We start from the raw sequence: 21,821 nt of genomic DNA, 5'->3' as shown, positions 1-21,821 counted from the left end.
TGAGCAAGGAAATGTAATCTTGGGGAAAGGTGGCATTGGAGAGGTGACATCTCCACAAAATGCCTCCAAAGAGTCGAAACTCGGTGACTCCTAGGACTCAAGGCCCTGCAAAGAATACCTTGAAGCTCGAAAGTTCCTACGTGGCTCAGCAGGAACGAACCCGACTAGTATTTACGAGGACGGGGATTCGATCCCTGACCTCGCTCACTTGGGTTAAGGATCCAGCGTTGCCGTGAGCTGCACTATATAGGTCGCAGACTCCGCTCGCATCTAGCATTACTGTGCTTGTGGTGCAGGCCAGCAGCTGTAGCTCCGATTCGACCTCTAGCCTGGTAACCTCCATATGCAGCGGGCTCGGCCCTTAAAAAAAAAAAAAAAAAAAAAAAAAAAAAAAAAAAAAAAAAGAATATCTTGCAGCTCTGGCTCTCCCGACCCCACGCAGGGTGATTGCTCCATTCAAGAAGCTTTAGACCAGCGACCAGCCCCCTTTTCCTCAGCTGTCGATTCCTGCTCTCCTTACGGAAAACTGAGGCCAGTTCGGCCAGAGGCCTGAAGAGAGGTCAGGGTCGGTGAGGGGGTCTGAGATCAACCCAACCGAGGGTCGGAAGTACGGGTCCAGGACGAAGACCAGGCGCCTCAGACCCCATAAGACAAGACCCCGCCGCCGAGGCCAAGGTCGTCCGGGAGCCCCAAGAAGCCCGCCGCGAGCGCACTCACCAGCGCGCTGCCGCGCAGCAGCCGACCAGCGGATCCCTCCATCAGCGCACCGGGACTGGTACCTCGGACAATTTCGCAAGGCCTTGAGTAGGCGCTTCTGCTCTGCGCTCCGACGCCTCGGGTGCGGGGGACAGGTGCCAGAGCCCCGCCCACTAGTCCCCGCCCCACGGTCCTCGGTCTCACTCCCTTGTCCCGCCCCCTTGTACCTACGGAACCCCAAAAGAGACACACAGCCTCTTCTCTGCTTTCGCCCAACACCTTGCTCACGCGAGAGTTGGGAAAGGCAGCGGGGCGGGAAGGGGGCCGGAGACACAACAAACATGGCGGCGGAGGCGGTGACGAAGACGGTGGCGGCGACGGCTACAGCAGCGGCGTTGAACAAGGCGGTGGGGGTTACTCGGTGCGGCTGTCAGGTGGTAAGTAGCTGGTTACCGGCTCGGACGGCAGTGACACGGCTGAGCAGAGTGCTACGAAGGAGCGGCGGGAGGAGAGAGCCGGGTGTCCGCGACGGGCGGGCTGCCTCCGCCCGGGACTCAGCCCAGGCAGAGGGTCGGGCGTGGTCGGTCGGTCGGTCGGCAGGGTCACGACCCAGGGCCCTCCTGGCCCGAACGCGTGGGATGCGGAGTCTGGCCCCCGGAGCCCCGCAGGAGCAATGCCTGCGGTGGCGTTGCCGTCGGGCAATGGCTTGGAGACTCCGGGGTAGGATGCTGCCTCTCGCTCTGACAGGTGGTCGTGAGGGGGCGCCCGGAGGTTTGCGTCTTTACCAGGTTCCGGGGCAAGGGCTGTCCTAGGTGTTCCCGAATCTTGGTGAGGATGCCGCCCCGACGCCAGTTCCGGGCTGTCGCTCGTTGGGACGACCTTTAAAGCCTCAGTCTTTTTATCTAACGGTCCTGCCTAGATCAGTTTCTACTGCTTGTGCACTCTAATTTTGGGGAGATGTAAGGTTTGAGGAGGATTTTGCAGCAAACCATTGTTCAGATTCGTGCAGAATTTAAGGCTTAATCAACTGTGTGGAATGCGAGTAGCCGAGCCCTGCACCTAGTAAGTGTGAATCTAAATTGAAGTTAAACCGGTTCCAGCTGCCACTAACCACGTGGCCCATTTACTGTCCCCTTAGTGTGCTATTCAGACCTGAAGAGGAGCGACAAGTGGGAGAGGAAATAAAGGCACTTTAAATTGTGAGCTCTGAAGAACTTTAGTTTGGAAAAAACACAGCTTCTTTAGAACCACTTTTTAAACGTCTGGACTATCAGTTTTTAAAATTCCACTTAGTTTTTATTTTTGTCGTGCGTACATCACAGCTACAGGTTAATATAATCTGGGGAGTTCGTTACAGCGAACTAAGATGTATGGTAGTTTTTGCCCCTAGGGGTCCACAGCGTTTCCCAAGAAACCCTAAATGTTTTGGGTTGAGATAGAGAGGACAATAAAGATGGGAATCAGATGTGCTGTTATGGGGTGCGTGTGGTGGTTTTTCATTTGTTTTTTTTTAACCCTTTACCACAAATGTTCCCCTCTGGGGCTAGGCTAGTATATTATTTTTATGCCGTTCTAGCTTTTCAGCAATACTAAGCCTGGCCTTTTAGAAGTATACCATGAACAAATGAAATTAATGATTTGAATTTAGAAAGACATTAAAATTTTTGCCCAAAATGAAATCTTAAGAAATCCACCAGTGAGGGGGAAAAAAATACCAGTCACACTAGTGCATGTTACTCTTTGGTGATTATTTGGAGCTTTTGCTGAAGTGAGCCTGCTGCTTTGTTCTCTGTTAGCATAGTTTTCTGGTAATAGTAAGATTAGCGCAAATTATTGCATTAGCTTATTAAACCTGTAGATGCTAATCTCTTGTCACGAAGGTTTTGATTTGTGGTGTGTTTTTCTTTGCAGACCTCTGTATGGCTTTTCAATTTTAGTTGAAATTCCCTCCATGGCCTTTTGGAGTCCCTGGGTGTGTCTCCAGAGTAAATTTCGATTACTCTACATTTCATCAATGGTGGAGTGGCACGAAAAAGGAGGAACTGATTTGGGGTGAAAGGTTAGATGTGTAACTCCTCTTTTTTGTTTTTTCCAATTTGTATTTATTTATATTTTACTTGCATATTATGTTTTTCTGATGTTTCAGAGCCTCATAACCTCTCTTTTTACCTTCAAAGAATGTTTTTTTGGCAGTTCTGTAGTCAGAGGAGCTTTTTGAAGGTCCATATTATTCTCTACAAACCAAGCCTCATTTGTTAGACTTCTCCATTGATATATACTCTACGGCAGTGTAAATCTTTCAGTGGCCATAATTATTAAGCTATAAAAGTAAGCACATCTGTTGAACTGCAGTCACTTTGTGTGTATAGGCCTGCCTAAACCCCAAATTAAGGTACTATATTTCTATATTGTAAATTAAGTTGCAAAGTCAACTACTTAATGTTCAATAACCCTACCAGAAATGGTAGATGAATAGTAGATCCCATTATTCCCTAATCATGCTGTTCTCGAAATCTCCCATAGTTTATAAGAAAGATAGATTTTGGGAGGAAGGTAGGTTAACAAGCTCCTTCTTGTTCTTACGTTACCTCTGTTTCATAGTCGTGGTTGTCTTCTAATTTGCATCATGATACCTCTGTTTTAAATTGTTAGCTCCTCCTCTAGAGGGTGAGAGGGTGTGTGTGTGTGTGTTGATCTGCAACTTCCCTTTGATTATAATGAGACTAAAGATCAGAGGACTTGAATATCAGAAACTAAGGAAGATCAGAGAATAGTTTAAGTTACGTGTTTAAGGTTAAAGGGTTTTTTTTGTGTTCTTTAGGGATATTAAAGCTTATTTTTCAAATGCTTCTTTCCTTTACTAGCATTGTTTTGTGAGAACTTTATTTGTAAGTTTTGAATGTATAATTTGGGAGAGCTGTTGGCATAAAAATAATTTAGGTGCCTTCTAGGCAGTTTCTATATAGATGTGTGTCTATACCCCATGGAATACCATACTAGATCCAGTTTAACTTTAATCAAAGTAGTCATTAGGGAAGATTCAAATCTTGCTGTATCATAAGAAATGATCATCATAAAGTAGTTTGCTGATTCCTAAATTAGATTTTTCTGTTACTTTCACAAAGGTATTTAAATTTAGGTATCAATCACTTTGTGGAGGTCTTAAACATTCAGTCCTGAGACTGATGCTTACTTTATTCAAGACGGGAAGATGGTTTGGATACAAAACCTCTATTTATTTATATCAAGAAGTCTTCTGTAGTTTCAGAATTACTGTTCTTTTTCTGTTTATTGTAAGTACAGACTTGAGATAGAGAAAGCTGGGTTTTCAACCATAAACTCCATTCAGATTTAGGCATCCTTCATTCATACTTGCTCTGTAAATGCTGTGTGTTTGTGTGTGTGTGGGGGGGGTGACCGGTCAAATGGGCACAAAAATTCTTAGGGATGGAAGGACAAATTTTAAATCATTGCAGAATGTCTGCAGTTAAAAACCATATCAATATATTTAAAGAATACAATTTTATCTTCCCTTTTTTCATTGGCATCCTTTGTTGTGGTTTTTTTCAGTCCATCATGCATTTTGATTGAAAATCGGCACACAATTTATGCAGAGGAACACAGTGAAATTTATAATGTGACAATGTGATAATAGCCAAGACTGTCAAAATATGCCAGTTGTCCTCTGTGATTAGGCTCATTTTTGTTCTTAAAACTTGAGATGTGTGTGTAAAAATACCATTTTCTTCTTGCTTAATGGCAGTCTCATGCATTTTTTTTTCTGCATTGTCATATGTACTGTAGCAGTGTCAATGCTTTCTAATCAGGGTTTGCTAAGGCTTATCTTGCTTATTGAAGCCTGTCAAAGAATATTCAGACATTTTCCAGTGGAAACCTCAGTTTTCTTATGGACTGATTGGCAAGAAGTGATGCCAAGTTAGAATGAAATACCAGGATTTCTTTCTAAACTATAGCTTTTATAATTAGACCACAATTTATAGGGCCATACAGTTTTTATGATTTAAAAAACAATTTCCCAGATTTTTTTTTTTTTTAATCTCCTAGTCCTTGTACTTTTGTATTACTTTTTTCTTTTTTATGTTGTGGAGGCCCCTACTTGCAGTACTTTTTTTTTTTTTTTGCCATTTTTTGGGCTGCTTCCACGGCATATGGAGGTTCCCAGGCTAGGGATTGAATCGGAGCTGTAGCCGCCGGTCTGTGCCAGAGCCACAGCAACACAGGAGCTGTAGCCGCCGGTCTATGCCAGAGCCACAGCAACACAGGATTTGAGCCTACACCACAGCTCACGGCAATGCCGGATCCTTAACCCACTGAGCAAGGCCAGGGATCGAACCCACAACCTCACGGTTCTTAGTCGGATTCATTAACTACTGAGCCACGATGGGAACTCCCTACTTGCAATACTTTGTAAATAGCAGTAGTAATAGCAAGTATTCATGTCTTCTTGATTCTAAAGAGAATGCATATCTTTTCTCCATTTTCTACATTGCAATGTAGACTTTTTGGAAGGTAACCTTTAGCAGCTGAGGAAGTGAAAGCATTCTCAGTTTGAATAATTAATTATTCTGTTGTTTCCTTGCACCCAGTGTTGCTATTGATACTCCCATAACTGACTGTTTTTCTTATGTGGGTGGCTGCCTCTTCTCACTAGAAAGTTTTATATTATTCTCTTTGTCTTTGAGGTTTTTAAATATCACAGTGTGTCTAAGTGTTGTTATATTATTATATATTCTATTTTACACTTTATGATCCCTTTCAGATTGAACTGAAAGGAATTCTGGAGATTTCTTGATCAGTTTTTAAAAAACCATTTCTCTCTGTTTATTTTTCTCTTTCTGAAGCTCAATCTGCATCTTTATCTGCTATACTTCTTACCTTGTATGTATACTTTTTTAAAATTAAAATATAGTTAATTTACAGTGTTGTGCCGGTTTCTTCTGTACAGCATAGTGACTCAGTCATACATATATATGTACATTCTTTTTCTCATACTATCTTCCATTTATGTATATTTTTATATTGCTTCTCATCCCCGTATGTTTTGAGGGTGGGTTTTTTTTTTTCCAGTTTTATTGAGATATCTTTCTTTTATTTTTTATTTTTATCTTTTTAGGGCCTTCACCATGGCATAATGGAAGTTCCCAGGCTAAGGGTCGATTCAGAACTGCAGCTGCCGGCTTTTACCACAGCCACAGCAATGCTGGATCCGAGCTGCACCTGCACACAGCTCATGGCAATTCCAGATCCTTAACCCACTGAGTGTGGCCAGGGATCAAACCCAAGTCCTCCTGAGTCGCAATGGGAACTCCAAGATATCCTCTTATGGATTATTCTCTATCTTATTCTGATAATCTTTTTCATTGATGCTAATTGGCCCACTTTTTGCTTTTCAAACCAAAGAGCAAATTTTATTTTATTTTATTTTTGCTTTTTAGGGCCGCACCTGCGGCATATGGAGGTTCCCAGACTAGGGGTCAAATCAGAGCCACAGCTGCCAGCCCACACCACAGCGACAGCAATGTGGGATCTGAGCCACATCTGTGATCCACACCACAGCTCTCTGCAATGCCGGATCCTTAACCCGCTGGGCAAGGCCAGGGATAGAATTTGCATCCTCACGGATACCAGTCGGGTTCATAACCTGCTGGGGAACTCCCAGGGTAACTCCCAGGGCAAATTTTAAAGGACGAATCAGCAGAATCAAGTATAGTCATAAAACAGATACTAATACAATGATTAGGAAGCATAGAGAAGCAGTTCAAATCAACAAAGTAAGATGGGAAAACAACTGAAACAAACTTTTTCAGAAATCAGCAGTAATCCTTAAGATTGAGAAAGCTGGAGTTCCCGTCGTGGTGCACCGGTTAACGAATCTGACTAGGAACCATGAGGTTGCGGGTTCGGTCCCTGCCCTTGCTCAGTGGGTTAACGATCTGGCGTTAGCTGTGGTGTAGGTTGCAGACACGGCTCGGATCCTGCGTTGCTGTGGCTCTGGCGTAGGCCGGTGGCTACAGCTCCGATTCGACCCCTAGCCTGGGAACCTCCATATGCCGCAGGAGCGGCCCAAAGAAATAGCAAAGAAAGAGACAAAAAAATAAAAAATAAAAATAATAAAAAAAGAGTGAGAAAGCTGAGCCAGACTAAAACAAATGATTTAAAGAGGTGGCCTAAAAGAGTAAAATAAGAAGAGATGAGTTTGGGAAATTGAAAATTGGGATGTAAGAGTAAATGAGACTAAGGTGGACTGTGTGGTGTTTGTTCGTTTGTTTTTTGCTTTTTAGGGCTGGACCTGTGGCCACAGTCCACAACGCTGCATCCTTAGCCCACTGAACAAGGCCAGGGATCGAACCTGTGTCCTCATGGATGCTAGTCAGATTTGTTAACTGCTGAACCACAATGGGAACTCCAAAGGCAGACTGCATTTATTTCACTATACCTAAGAAAGAGATACATAAAATGGTAACATAAGCCGTTTGGTAGATGAACTGATAGAAAAAAGGAAAAAACTTGAATCTGGAAAGGTGAGGAATTTCTTGATGCAAGGTATAACCATTTTCAGCTGAGAATATACCGTAAATTAACATGTTGTAAGATACTTTACTACACTTACCTATAAAACTTAAAATAGCACTGCCAGTTGGCATTATTCTCTCATTTTACAAAACAGGAGACGAAAGCTGATAGAAGACCTTATTTAGAATCTTTAAGCTAGTAAATTCGACCTAATACTTAATAGTCTTTTCTTCCACAGGAAGACTTTCAGTAGCTTCAACTTTCTGGAAAACCATGAAAAGAGGCAGTAATGGTAATAAACCCGTAGGCAGCTTGTAAGAAGGGAGAAAAGAAACTATTCACAATGTTCCATTAAGAAAAGTGAGGATTAGGTCACTTGCAGGTTCTTATTTGGCTAAATATATTCAAATAAAGAACAAATTAAATATAAGGACAGGAGTTCCCATTATGGCTCAGAGGTAACGAACTCACCTAGTATCCATGAGACTGCGCATTCTATCCCTGGCCTCGCTCAGTGGGTTAAGTATCCAGCATTGCCGTGAGCTTCGGTGTAGGTCACAGATGTGGCTCAGATCTGGCGTGGCTATGGCTGTGGAATAGGCCCCAGGCTGTAGCTCCAATTCGACCCCTAGCCTGGGAACTTCCTTCTGCCATGAGTGTGGCTCTAAAAAGACGAAAAAAAAAAAAAAATGAGAGAGGAAGTCAGAAAGTACAAAAATCTATCAGTCTAAGACCAATAAGCAAAGGAAACCAGAACCAGGCCTGTGTTCCTTAGAAGTTCCAAAGGCTATCACTGCATTTTTAAATGATACAATAATCTGTAGTAGCAACACAGTCAGGAGCTAGTGTATTTCCAGTAGATGTCTAGTTAAGTCAAAAAAAAAAAAATAGAAGTTTGGGTTATTAAAACATCAGTCAAGCTTTTGTTAATTGGAAAATGTGCTTTAATCTCACTTCTACAATCCCACACTTCTTGCCCCTGAAGAACTTAGGCTGAAAAGGTCCCAGAATAGTCCACATATTCCTGAAGAAGAGCATAATTGATGGACTTAGATTACTGAGATATTAAGGTTTTTATTATTCAGGCTGTGTGGTGTTAGTGTAGGGATAGACAAAAATAGATTAGTGGAACAGAATAGGGAATCCAGAAATAGAATCACATATATAATCACCTGATTTAGAAAAGTGATAGAAGAGTCTAGTGGAGAAAGGCTGGCCTATCAAATGCATGTTGCTAGGACAATTGGTGTCTTCTTGGGAAACAGTATATTTTGCATCCTGCCTCACCATACATAAAGCTCAGTTCCAGATGAAAATGTGAAAGGTAAAAAAATAAATAAATAAAACTTTTAGAAGAAAATACAGGAGAACATCTTCAAGTAAGATACAGGCAGAGTTCCCGTCATGGTGCAGTGGTTAACGAATCCGACTAGGAACCATGAGGTTGCGGGTTTGATCCCTGCCCTTGCTCAGTGGGTTAATGATCCAGCGTTGCCGTGAGCTGTGGTGTAGGTCGCAGACGCAGCTCGGATCCCGCATTGCTGTGGCTCTGGTGTAGGCCAGTGGCTACAGCTCCGATTAGACCCCTAGCCTGGGAACCTCCATATGCCGCAGGAGTGGCCCAAAGAAATAGCAAAAAGACAAAAAAAAAAAAAAAAAGATACAGGCAAGGACACCAACAACTCTAAATATAAAGGGGGGAAATGGTAAATTTGACTATATTAAGAACTTCTGTTGCATCAAAAGTTACCATTAAGAAAGTGAAAACTGGAGTTCCCGTCGTGGCTCAGTGGTTAATGAATCCAACTAGGAACCATGAGGTTGCGGGTTCAATCCCTGGCCTTGCTTAGTGGGTTAAGGATCTGGCATTGCCATGAACTGTGATGTAGGTTGCAGATGCGGTTCGGATCCCGCGTTTCTGTGGCCATGGTGTAGGCCGGTGGCTGCAGCTCCCATTCGACCCCTAGCCTTGGGAACCTCCATATGCCGTGGATCGGCCCTAGAAAAGGCAAAAAGAAAGAAAGTGAAAACACGGAGTTCCCACTATGGCACAATGGTATCAGTGTCTCTGGAGAGTTCTGGGATGCAGGTTTGATCCCCTGCCCAGCACAGTGGATCTGGCACCAGGGTGTAGGCTGCAACTATGGCTCGGATCTGATCCCTGGCCCAGGCACTCCATATGCTGCCAGGCAGAAGAAAAGAAAAGAAAGGAGGGAGGAAAGAAGAAAGAGTGAAAAGGCAAATATAGAGTGAGGGAAGATAACTTAAAAATACACACATCTGATAAAGAACTCATATTGAGAAAAGACAGACAAGCTAATAGAAAAATGGACAAAGGACTTGAAAAGATACTTCTCTGGGTATGAAATAGAGGGTATCTAAGTGGCTAACTAACATAAAAGGTACATAGCTTAGTTAATTATCAAGGAATGCAAATTCAGACCAGTGTGATACCACCACACACCCACCAGGACGGCTAAAATGAAAAAGACTCAAGATCCTTGAGTGTTGGTGAGGATTTGTAGCAGCAGAACTCTTATTCCCCACTGGTGGGAATGTAAACTGGTACAATCACTCTGAAAAACTATTTGGCATTATCTGAAGCTGAATATATTCCTGCCCTGTGGCCCAGCAACTTCAGAAGCCTGTGTGGTGGAGCTCCTGGGAGGCTGGTGGCCTTTTGTTTCTTGACATGGGTACTGATTTCATGGATGTGTTCATTTTGTGACCGTTCACTGAGCTCTCCCCTTAGGATTTATGTGCTTTTTTTGTGTGTATGCTATGCTTTGAAAAAAAGTTAAGCATATATCCTGAGAAGTAACTAGCTTTAGATATCTACTAACTGGCCATTTAAAAACTTTTTTAAAATAGTAAATCACTCGTTAAATTGTTGGAGTTTAGTAAGAGAGATTTTTAGTGTAACACATGTTTAAGAAGACCATCAACATTTGCGTAAATATATATATATATTTTTGGGGGGGGTGGGGAGGAAAAGACCTTTTGTCTCCTAAGGTGCTAGACTTCCTCAGCTTGTCTTTACTAGAAAACTTTTTGGTTATTTCATTTGTGAATTGGGGCTATAAATCCATGAGAGGACCAGTTTAGTTTACAATTACGAAAATCTCACATGAGACTTACTCTGTATGAGCATCAGAGTTTGTTTTTTCTTTCTTTTCTTTTCTTTGTCGTGCTCAGAATGAGATGGGTGGTGAAAGAGGTGGTGATTTGGATTTCTGGAGCAGGGGTCCAGACACTACAGCCCATAGGACAGACCTGGCTCAGTGCCTGTTTTTGTAAAGCTTGATTGAAACCCATTCATACTTCTTCATTTATGTATGGCCTGTAGCCTCTTTTAGCTAAAGTGGCAGAGTTGAGTGGTTGCAGCAGAGATGTGTGACCTGCAAAGGCGAAAATAGTTGCTGTCTGGCCTTTTAGACAAAGTTTGCCACCCCTGTTCTAGATCACCTACTTCTAGAGTACCCATTCATGTGAACCCTATGTTTTTTGGGGTTTTGTTTGTTTGTTTGTTTTGTGGGTTTTTTTTTTTTTTTTTTTGGTCTTTCTGCTATTTCTTGGGCCGCTCCCGTGGCATGTGGAGGTTCCCAGGCTAGGGGTCGAATCGGAGCTGTAGCCACCGGTCTACGCCAGAGCCCCAGCAATGGGGGATCCGAGCCGTGACTGCAACCTACACCACAGCTCACGGCAACACCGGATCGTTAACCCACTGAGCAAGGCCAGGGATCGAACCCACAACCTCATGGTTCCTAGTCGGATTCGTTAACCACTGCGCCACGATGGGAACTCCTGAACCCTATGTTTTAAGAGCTTTTGCAGTCTGATACAGTAGTCACTAGCCATATGAGCTGTTTCGATTAAAATTAATAAAGTTTAAAAACTCAAGTCATTTGAGAGCACTGAATCCTAACCTCTAGACCATCAGGAAGCGTCTCAAGTCCTTTGAATTAGCCGCATTTCAGGCACTCAGCAGCTACATGTGGCAAGTAGCAACTTTCTTGGACAGGGCAGGTGTGGGATGTGTCCATCACTCATGATTGAGCCACTGGTTTCTTTACTGTCTCCATTGATAATCCCTGCTCATGTGCCTGTTTTTTTCATCTGGATTGATTTCATTTTTTTCCTTCTCTTCGTAATTTCTTTTCATCCTCTAAAACTAAGTTTAATCCCAGTTTACTTAAATGTTAAGTATATTAACGGATCACCCTTTTGTGTATGTCTTCTTTAGTTTGCCAAGAGGATTGTAAGGTATGTAAAGGTAGGAATGTGTTCTCTGCTGCTTTGTAGTGCCTAGCAGATGGTAATCTTTGTCACTCTTGTTTTAATACGTATGTACTGGATCTCCCTAAATAACAAAAAGTTATTTCATTTTTATTTCCGTAGGTATAACGAACTGTAAACTCAAAAAAAAAAAAAGAAATCGGAAACAAAGATGGGTGAAAAAAAACCAGAGCCTTTGGACTTCGTGAAAGATTTCCAGGAATACCTGACCCAGCAGACCCATCATGTGAATATGATTTCTGGATCAGTTAGTGGGGACAAAGAAGCAGAGGCTCTTCAGGGAGGTAGACTCGTCTTCATACTATTAAATAATTCGCTTATTTAAAATGAATATAAAATGAATATACTACTGTTTGTATATAGTCATCCGTAGTATGAAGCCCACTGTTTGCTAGTAGGAATCATTCCATTTTTTCCTAGAAAGATACGGGAGTTTTTTCCCCTCTTCTTTAAACATGTCAGGGTTTTTCTGGGAGAGGTGAAGCTCCCTAAGGGCTTAATGTGCTCCAGAGATGCAGCGTGGTCTTGTGGGAAGGTTAGTTCTAAATACCCTTCCCGTTCTCCAAGGTCTGTTAGCTGACAGTAGACATAAGGAACCCAGAGGGCATCCAGCTTCATTACACACGGGATTTGGCCATTAGGAAGTCCAAGACAGAAGAGGGGTTTCTGTTTCCTCTCTTAAAGTGAGGAGGGGGCTGACCATGTCTGCCCATCTAGGAGGAGAAACCAGAATAGAGAAAGCAGTAAGCTACTTGAGCCTGCTGTAGACAGACTCGTTTGCTCACCATGCAAAGACAAATCTTTTCCTAAACCTAGCTCAAGAGGCAGCAAACTACAGCCCAAGGGCCCCATCTGGACTGCTGTTTTTATACAACCTGCAAGCTAAAAGTGGTCTCTACATTTTAAAATAGTTGGGGGAAGAAACAAAAGAATAATGTCATGACACGTGAAAATTATATGAAATTCAAACTTCAGCATCCATAAATAAAGTCTACTGAAACAGCCATGCTTGCTCGTTTACCTGTTTTCTGTAGCTTTCTTTTTAGTTACAGTGGCAGAGTTGAGGAGCTGTGATAGAGACCATGTGGCCCACAAAACCTAAAGTATATGCCGTCTGATCCTTACCGGAAAAGTTTGCTAACCCTTGACTTAGGTGGTCTAGGGCCTTGAAATCCGGGGACCAGCAACAGCAGAGACCAGGCCCCACCCAGGAGCTTAGAGGTGCAAAACGTCAGCCCCCCCCGCCCCCCGCCCCGCCAAACCTACTGAACCAGAAGCCGTACTTTAACAAGCTCCTCGAGTGATTCGTATACACATTGAAATTTGAGAGTCACTGACTTGGAAAAGCAATGGGAGAGGGGGCAGCCCCAAGCCTTGTTTCCCCTCCGACAAAGCAACGAGCCTGTTGGATGTTGGACTTGCACCAACCAGCAAAATCACTTCTCTTCTGGTGAAGATGGAGGAAGCAGAGCAAAGGGCTTGTCCTCACTTGCACTGCGACCTCCTGAGGGTAGAGTAGAATTGCTTTTCCCATGAAGCTGCCCTCCTCATACTTTAGAGTACAGATTTCTGGACTGAGATCCAGGAGAGCAGGGTTGTAGTCCCCACCATCTGTTGGTTTTCCAGAATATGAGCTTGGCCTCTCAGTTACTTCTTTTTTTTTTTTCGGCCGTAGCAGGTGAAAGTTCCTGGGCCAGGGATCAAACCCAAGCCGCTGCAGTGACAACACTGGAGCCTTGACCCCCTGTGCCACAAGGGAACTCCCCCTTCAGTTTCTTGATCTATACAAAGTAGTTGGATTAGACTAAAAGCAAACAGCCAAACATCTTTAAACTATGAAATTCTTACAGTGCTAACCTTCATGTGCTTAATTAGAATTTTAAGGTCTTTAATGCAGCCCAGAATCTAGAATATATGTGTAAGCTGAGTGGAACTAACACTAATTGCTTTGGGTTAAAGTAAATAGAGTTAAGACTAAGGGAGATTATCATGACTGCCCATTATATTTATAGAAATGTCTAGAATCTTAAACGTGTAATTGCCACCACTGTTTTACTCCCCTCTGTCTCCTTACCTATCAAATAAAGATAATGCCTTGTTTTCTTCCTCAGAAGCACATTGTGGACTAATATAAATAATGTGTTAGGAATTTGAGATTCCCCCTATAAAAGGTTCTCTAGGAAGTTCCTGTGTGATGCAGCAGGTTAAGGATCCGGCATTGCCTCAGCTCTGGTACAGGTTCGATCCCTGGCCTGGCAACTAACTGCCACATGCCACAGATGCAGCCAAAAAAAAAAAAAAAAAAAAAAAAAAAAAAAAAATTCTCTAAAACAGTGTAATACTGCTTTTGTATAAAATTAATCTTTCTGAATTGACCTGAATTAACAGTTCAGAAAGTGTTATTTTATGAATTTAACTTTTGTGCTAAGTGAACTGTCAATTTATGAAAGATTTTCTACCACTCAAGACTAAATTGCTAAATTAAGTTGATTCTGAGATGCATAATTTCTTTTGCTGTACTTTGTTTATAGCTGGAACAGATGGTGATCAAAATGGACTTGATCACCCATCTGTTGAAGTTTCCCTGGATGAAAACTCAGGAATGTTAGTAGACGGGTTTGAAAGGACTTTTGATGGGAAGCTCAAGTGTCGGTACTGCAACTATGCCAGCAAAGGCACCGCCCGGCTCATTGAACACATTAGAATCCACACAGGTAACGGAGAAGTGGCTGGAGAAGGCATTTCTTTGCGGCAGAAGAGGGACCAGGGAGGGCAGGTTGATCTGTCGTATAAGCAGTTGTGATAGTTTGAAAATGAGGGTCGGTGTAAGGGTTGAGTAAGTGGAGCAGTGACTCTGTTCTTACAAAGCAGCAGTGTAACAGCACAGCAGCAAGTGAGGCCCCTGTAGAGCGTCCCCTTCCTTAGCCATCTTCTTCTGATCCAAATAGTCTCAACATCCATCTGCTTCCCAAGTTGGGCAGCTTAACGCTGAAGACAGATGGAAAGAGAAGACGTTTTTGTCTTCATCCTTACTAAGTACGTTGCCGTTGCGGCCAGGAACAAGGTTTCCGTGCACTGCAGGCTGCAGCGCCGGTCCTCCCATCTCACCTGAGCACCCCCGTCTGTGATACCTCCTAACTGCCCTGCTCTAGCCCAGGACCGGGTCAGCTGTCGCTCCTGTGTGCCCCCTGGCTTCCTGTGCTTCCCATTGTGTTGTGTGGCCTGAACACCTTGAGGACAGGGACTGTGTCAGGGCCATCTTCCTGTCCCTGGAGCCTAGCAGGGCGCCTGACACATAATGGGTACTCAGTACTTCTTTGTTAAATGGATGCCTCCGAATCCCACATTCCAGATGTTTAGCTGACATGCTTGGCCCATCTCCAACCAAGAGCACTGAAATTGTCCCTCTGGCAGCAGGAGAGGAGGAAGGCGGCAGTGGAGAACTGCCTGTTGTGAGGGGACAACACTTTGCATGACTTATCCTTGAACTAGGAAGCCACTTCAACTTTGAGCTTCCTAGCTAATATAAGGACTTTCTAAAAAGGGGTTATCTTTGTATTTTTTTCTTAAAGAAGGAGTGTATGAATGAATGAATATGTATGAATAAGTGCTCACCTGTAGATGGGTCCATGGACCTGTAACTCTGGGGTATAATTTTGATAAAATCTTTATTATAGAGGAAATATTATTATCAGTTACACAAATATTTTTCTTCTTTCCCCAAATGCTAGTTGAAGCCATCACAATTTTTATACTGTATGGACTAGTAGAATATATTTATATTTCTCAAAATGTTGCTGATGAGTTCTTAAGCTTTAAGTTTGCAGGTTTCTTAACAAATTTTAATAATCTTTTGTGCAAATAATGTATTTCTGAAAAGCATTTTAATCTCATGAAGGGACGAAACATGAGCCTTCTCATAAATGAGCTACTCTTGCAGTTTCTCCCCCACTTTTCTTTTTAAACAGGTGAGAAACCTCATAGATGTCACTTATGTCCATTTGCGTCTGCTTATGAGCGTCATCTGGAAGCCCACATGCGTTCCCACACAGGAGAGAAACCATACAAGTGTGAATTGTGTTCCTTCCGCTGCAGTGATCGAAGTAACCTATCCCACCATCGAAGGCGCAAGCATAAAATGGTACCCATTAAAGGCACTAGGTCTTCCTTGAGCAGCAAGAAGATGTGGGGGGTCTTGCAGAAGAAAACAAGCAATCTGGGCTATAGCAGACGAGCACTAATCAACTTGAGCCCACCTTCCATGGTGGTTCAGAAGCCAGACTACCTTAATGATTTTACTCATGAAATCCCAAATATCCAGACTGACTCCTATGAAAGTATGGCCAAAACCACACCAACTGGTGGCCTGCCAAGGGACCCCCAAGACCTTATGGTTGACAACCCTTTAAACCAGCTCTCCACTTTAGCAGGACAGTTGTCCAGTTTGCCACCTGAAAATCAAAACCCCGCATCCCCTGATGTAGTTCCCTGCCCTGATGAGAAGCCTTTCATGATGCAACAGCCCTCTGCCCAAGCAGTAGTTTCTGCCGTGTCCGCAAGTATTCCTCAGAGCGCCTCTCCCACGAGCCCCGAACCTCGGCCATCACATAGTCAGAGGAACTATAGTCCGGTGGCAGGGCCGAGCAGTGAACCAAGTGCCCACACAAGTACTCCTAGCATAGGAAACAGCCAGCCAAGCACCCCAGCTCCAACCCTGCCCATCCAGGACCCGCAGCTTCTCCACCACTGCCAGCACTGTGACATGTACTTCGCTGACAACATCCTGTACACTATTCACATGGGATGCCATGGGTATGAAAATCCTTTTCAGTGTAACATATGTGGATGCAAATGTAAAAACAAGTATGATTTTGCCTGTCATTTTGCAAGAGGGCAGCACAACCAACACTGATTGAAAACAATCACATTAGGCTTTCCTTGGTTTTGCCTTTCTGTGTTTTGTAGTGTACTGTAGTTTTTTGGTGGGGAGGGGTGGGGGGTGTCATCCCTAATCAGGTGTCTGCTCATTCAAAGTTTATACATTACAGAGTATAAATTTGACAGTGGAAACAAAATTTTTTTTTCCATAAAAACCTGGTCAGGGTCATTTATATATTAGAACAGTTGGACACATAGGTGTCCAATTTTTCCTTTCATTTAGACATTTGAGAGTCGGAGTGCAGTCATAATCTTATAGGTGGTCATTTAAATTTCTTACATTTATGGTCCATAAAAACTTCAAGGCTGATAGATACTCTTGGTATTTCAGTTTTGACATTGCAGCTAGACGTTATTTCTGCCATAATTTCAAAATGGTGGAATAAATGACTTTCTCTTACCAAATCTGTTGGGTTTCAATGTTTAATAGAATAACCGCCTTTAAAATTGCCCTTAATTGAAAAGTAGTTAACATAGCTTAGTTGACTCAGTAGTTTAATTTTAACTGATAAAAGTAACATAATTTCAATGTAGTAAATCTTTTTTTCCATAAGAGGAAATGTAAAATTTCATTCTTTTAAAATTAAAGTTATAAAAATATGAGCTAAAAGTTCTGAAAAGAATTGAAACTTAAGACTTTAAATTGAGAGTGGCATTTAATATTTAAAATACCTGCTTATTCAATTTTTAGTTTAAACACACATCAGTTCTCTACTGGATTCTTTTTATACTTCTCATTTATTTTAAAAACTACAGGTAAATATGTGAGAACACTAGAAGTGTCAGATTATCTATGGAGATGCCTTTTTTTTCTTTTAATTTGAACCTTTAATTTAAATCTTTATTCTGATGTAACATTTGAGGTTGATAACTATACTGAGTTATTCCTTCAGTTCCTTTGATAACCAAAGACGTACAGTGGAAGCTGTCCCTCTTATTACTAGGAAATGCAGTCCTTCCAAAAAAAAAAAAAAAATCAAGTTTCCTTTTCCTGCCTTCCATCCATTTATTGCCCATAATTTTCAAGAAAAGGTAGGTATAGAAACACATGGGAAATGTGATGGTGAAACAATATTTATAAAAATGAGAACATGTCCAAATGAATTCTGGTCTCCTCTTCAGAACTGGCCATTTAAGATGCTTTCTGTGAATTCAGGTCGTAATGCTTATTTGCAGTTTTACCAGTCTTTCATGTACAGCAAGAAAACTATGTGGAAACTGTGAGCTGAATTGTCGCCTTAGTAGAAGAGGTTAAAGGAGTGTGAAAAGAGACATAAAAATGCATTAAACATTTAATTTGTTTACAAAAATAAAACTTGCTATATAAATCTAGAGTAATTTTGAATAGGAGGCTGTTTTTATATTGTGTAACAACTAGCTTACTCTGAGGACAGCTTGGTCAAACAATAAAATATATTGTTACTAACTGTTGGTTTCTGTGTACTTTGCAAAAATTTTTAATTTGGTTCAAATCTTAAAAGTGTTACTAATTGGCTTTTTAAAGAGAGTATTCCAACTCTTAAGCATTAACTAAAAAGGACCTCTACATTTACAGTGAAAAATAAAAGGGAAATACCCATGGTCTATGTCCAAAAACCCCCTCAAGTGCCATGTTAATGGATCTTCTGCCCACCCTTCCAAATTCTAGAAAGCCATTAAAATGAATTCTTGTGGTTTGAGAGCCAGCCTGCCCCAGTCTCCACTGCACTGCTGCAGGGGCAGCGTCGGGGAGTGTCTCCAAACAACCACGCCTTGTCAGCCGGAGGCTGGTGAGTCTCAAGTCTAGTCTGTCCTGCTCTGTTGCTCACGCGCTACTGCTCAGATCAGTTTTAGTGCAGCCGTTTCCAAAGTGTCACTGGGCCCTTGTGTGTATTTATTGTCAGACAGGCTGTTATCATTTGGAAGCTTTTGCAGTTATTTTTTTCTTCTATTTTATTCTTCAAGTAAAAGCAATACCACAAAATAGAAAGTGAAAGTTTTCATTAAACAAAAAGGAAGAACTCTAATGTTAAAACCAGTTTTTTACTGTATATGCTGGGCCAAATAGTGACAAACATTTTTTTCTGACAACTAAAGATAAGTGTTTTGAAAGTGCATTTTAATCTGAATAGGTTTTTTTTCCCCCCCCATACTTACAAACTAGAATGTGTAATTTTAAAATTCCCATGACTTAAAAGAGCACAGTTGGTATTCCAAAGGTATCGATGCTTGAAAGCTACAGTTAATTCTAAATGCACTAAAGTTTTTGAAACAAATCTACCTTAGAACCTTTTTTAGTGTTGTATTTTTAAAAATATTTTATTTAAATTTTCTGAGTTAAATTCTGTATTGGAAAGATGTTAGTATCTTCCATTACGTATTGACTATGTTCCTCCCATTTTCAATCAAATATTTTATATAAATGAGTTGAGAAAAGTTTAACATGCACTATTTATAATACTTTGCTGTTAACAGGCAATGTTCTGAAACTAAATTTATTTTTGTTCAGTGAACATAAGTTTAGATTTTTAAAGTTGGTAGATAATTTATCTCCACTAATATTTTTTTAAGAAACTGTGAAGAGATTAACAGGGAATAATTTTATTTCAGATTTTACTAATAGAGTATGTACCTACAACTTCTTGAAATTCAAGTAAAGGCTAGACTTTTACTTTGAAGAAGTATCACTGGATATTTTCCAGTGCTATTTCATTTTAGAAATGTGTTTGCCATTCATTTGCAGAATTGTATGACAAAGGGAATATTACTAAAAAAAAAAAAAAAAAAGTTCCTCATTTAAGCTCTACAAAAATATTTATCAAATGGATGTATTATTTTTAAAAATTCCCTGCTAAGGACTTTTCATTAAATAGTCTTAGAGGGTATATGATTTCTAGAATTTGTTTTTAATATGTACTTTGATGTAAAGAACATATTTTGTATGTAAAACAAAGCTTGAATATGGCTGCAAAACACACTATATTGTTTAGGGATTCCAGAAAAGCAGTTTTAATGCTGAAATAACTAGTATGGAGTTCATATTGTGAATGAAGCTTTGCTTTTGTAACATATGAATAAAAAATAACACTTTCTAATGATCTTGATTTTTCTTTTTTGAAAACTAGAATCCAATTTCCAAATCTGTAAAATGTAACTTTTTAGAAAAGGTGTTATGGCTCCATATGGCTTGGATTTGTAGAACACTCTACCCAGGAGGAGATCTGTCACATGAGTTAAAAACAGTTTGGAAGTTCCCCTCATGGCTCAGTGGAAACAAATCTGATCAGCATCCAGGAGGACACAGGCTCCATCCCTGGCCTCGCTCAGTGGGTTAAGGATCCAGAGTTGGCGTGAGCTGTCATGTAGCTCTGCAGCTCAGATTCCGCATTGCTGTGGCTGTGGTGTGTCATGTGGGCCTGCAGCTACAGCTCTGATTCTCCCCCTAGCCTGGGAACCTCTATATTGCTGTCAAGTGCAGCCCTAACAAGACAAAAAAAAAAAAAGTTCCATAGTCAGCATCTTGTCTCCTTCCTAGTTCCTTCTCTTTATTTAAGGTGTGACCCCTGCCCCTCAGTGTTCTGGCACATGAATGAGGAAGGCTGCTTCTGATGCTTCATTATCCAAGTCACATCTGACAAGTGACTAATTTCTGTTACGACAAATGGATCTTTTAGAATGGACTGAATTGGCAATTAACACCATTGGCCTAGAAAACATCCAGTAATAGAGAATTGTTTTCATTAGTTTATAAAATCTTAACCAAAATAGATATTTGATTGGAAATTCAGAAGTTTTAATGCTGCTTTGAAAAATATTTCTGTACAATGTTATCTTTCTTAAAATGAAAAAAAGAAATAACATCTGATAAGTCAACAGTTTGTTGAAAGCACAGGTATTTTTTGTTTCCTTGTCTTAAGTCTTCCAAAAATTCTGCTTTGAGCTTGTTAAGGTCTTCTGCTAGAAGCTTCAAGTTGTAAGGAAGCACTTGTTCATCTAAAATAAAGATATTCTCAAATTACTTGTGTAATTTAAGTCAAGATGGACTAGCGACATCAGGAAATTAATTTGATTACTTCAGACAAACCATTCAGATTCTAAAATAATGAGTTGCTTAATATCTAGACAAAAGGTCACACTAATGTGATACAAAATAGTTAACTTGCTATGACATGAACAAAAAAGACAAGACTGAAAGGGACTTTTTGGGAACAAAATAAGCTGACTTACAACCTTACTAAGAGTAAGACAAAAAAGTAGAACTAGAAGATGACAATCTGGATTTGAAGCTACAATATATTATACCTAAGCTCTGATATAGTATCTCGATATATCTAGTATCTATATAATAAGTTGTCCAATAGAGCTTCCTACAATGATGGAAATGTCTCATATCTGCCCCATTCAATCCAGCAGCCACTAGCTATTGATTGAGAACTGATTTTTTTCTTTTGTTGAACAGCTCTACAGAGATGTAATTCACGTAACATACAATTTACTGATTTAAACTACAATTTGGTTGTTTTAGTGCACTCACAGGCATTTAGAACGTTTTTGTCTCAAAAACCTGTACCCCATTGGCCATACCCTCCTTTACTCCGTCCCCTTCTTCCCTGCCCCAGTCACTAAGCAACCACTCATCTATTTTGTGTATAGATTTCCCCATTCTGGACATTTCACATGACTGGACTCAGCTTTTTGTGACTGGCTTCTTGCACTCTGCATAAGGTTTACAAGGCTCATTGATGCTGTGGTACTCCCTTGCTTTTTATGGCTCCATAATCCATTGTATAGACAGACCACATCTTCTTTATCCATTTGTCAGCCGATGGACACTTGGGTTGCTTCTACCTTTTGGCTAATAGGAATAATGCTGCCATAAGCGCTTGTGTACAGATTTTTATACGAACATCCGTTTTCATTTCTAGGTCCCCTGGTAACTACATTTAATCATTTGAGGAACTGCCAGGCTGTTTTCCAGAGCAGCTGCTCCATTTTATATTCCCACCAGTGAGGTATGTGTGTTCTGATTTCCCCGCATCCTCACTAACACCTGGACTTTTGGGTTCTAGCTGTCCTGGTGGGTGTGCAGTGGTATCTCATTGTGGTTTGGTTTGGTTTGGTTTTTGGCTTCGCCCACGGTATGTGGAAGTTGCCCGGCCAGGATCAAACCCGCACCACAGCAGCAACCGAAGCCACAGCAGTGACAACAATGGATCCTCAGTCCGCTGAGCCACTAGGGATAGCTTGCCCATTTTTAAAATTGGGTTCTTTGTCTTTATTATTGAATTGTGAGAATCCTTTATGTTGGATACAAGTTCCTTATGAGATGTAGTTTGTAAATATTTTCTCCCATTATGTGGGTTGTCCTTCCACTTCCT

The 21,821-nt window shown here is 41.3% G+C and overlaps 2 protein-coding genes across 3 annotated transcripts in view; one reads left to right on the top strand and one right to left on the bottom strand.

The window, feature by feature from the left end:
• ACADSB (acyl-CoA dehydrogenase, short/branched chain) overlaps nucleotides 1-1,128 on the bottom strand; it is a 44,573-nt gene extending 43,445 nt beyond the window's left edge. Inside the window, exon 1 of the mRNA XM_001926297.4 lies at nucleotides 718-1,128. Within this exon, the coding sequence (XP_001926332.2) occupies nucleotides 718-759 (42 nt within the window). The 5' untranslated portion in view covers nucleotides 760-1,128. The remainder of the gene's footprint in view (nucleotides 1-717) is intronic.
• IKZF5 (IKAROS family zinc finger 5) lies at nucleotides 880-19,538 on the top strand. Of its 2 annotated transcripts, XM_005671516.3 has the most exons (5): nucleotides 880-1,133; nucleotides 2,608-2,755; nucleotides 11,629-11,810; nucleotides 14,058-14,240; nucleotides 15,495-19,538. In XM_005671516.3, exons 3-5 carry the CDS (start codon nucleotides 11,678-11,680, stop codon nucleotides 16,436-16,438), a joined length of 1,260 nt encoding a protein of 419 aa, XP_005671573.1. In that variant the 5' UTR covers nucleotides 880-1,133; nucleotides 2,608-2,755; nucleotides 11,629-11,677; the 3' UTR covers nucleotides 16,439-19,538. The 2 variants fall into 2 exon arrangements, with proteins under 2 accessions (XP_005671573.1, XP_001927962.1); XM_001927927.5 differs by lacking the exon at nucleotides 2,608-2,755 and having other exon boundaries at nucleotides 1,030-1,133.

The sequence above is a fragment of the Sus scrofa genome, chromosome 14, assembly GCF_000003025.6.
Source record: "Sus scrofa isolate TJ Tabasco breed Duroc chromosome 14, Sscrofa11.1, whole genome shotgun sequence".
Classification (NCBI taxonomy): Eukaryota; Metazoa; Chordata; class Mammalia; order Artiodactyla; family Suidae; genus Sus; species Sus scrofa.
The sequence above is the reverse complement of the archived record's forward strand: the minus strand, read 5'-3'. Positions and strand labels throughout refer to the sequence as shown.

Excerpts from the sequence above, each read along its gene's own strand:
- IKZF5 (XM_005671516.3), top strand. The coding sequence starts at position 11,678 with ATGGGTGAAAAAAAACCAGAGCCTTTGGACTTCGTGAAAGATTTCCAG. Across the intron at positions 11,811-14,057 it reads AGCAGAGGCTCTTCAGGGAG|CTGGAACAGATGGTGATCAA; the intron begins GTAGACTCGTCT and ends CTTTGTTTATAG. Across the intron at positions 14,241-15,494 it reads ACACATTAGAATCCACACAG|GTGAGAAACCTCATAGATGT; the intron begins GTAACGGAGAAG and ends CTTTTTAAACAG.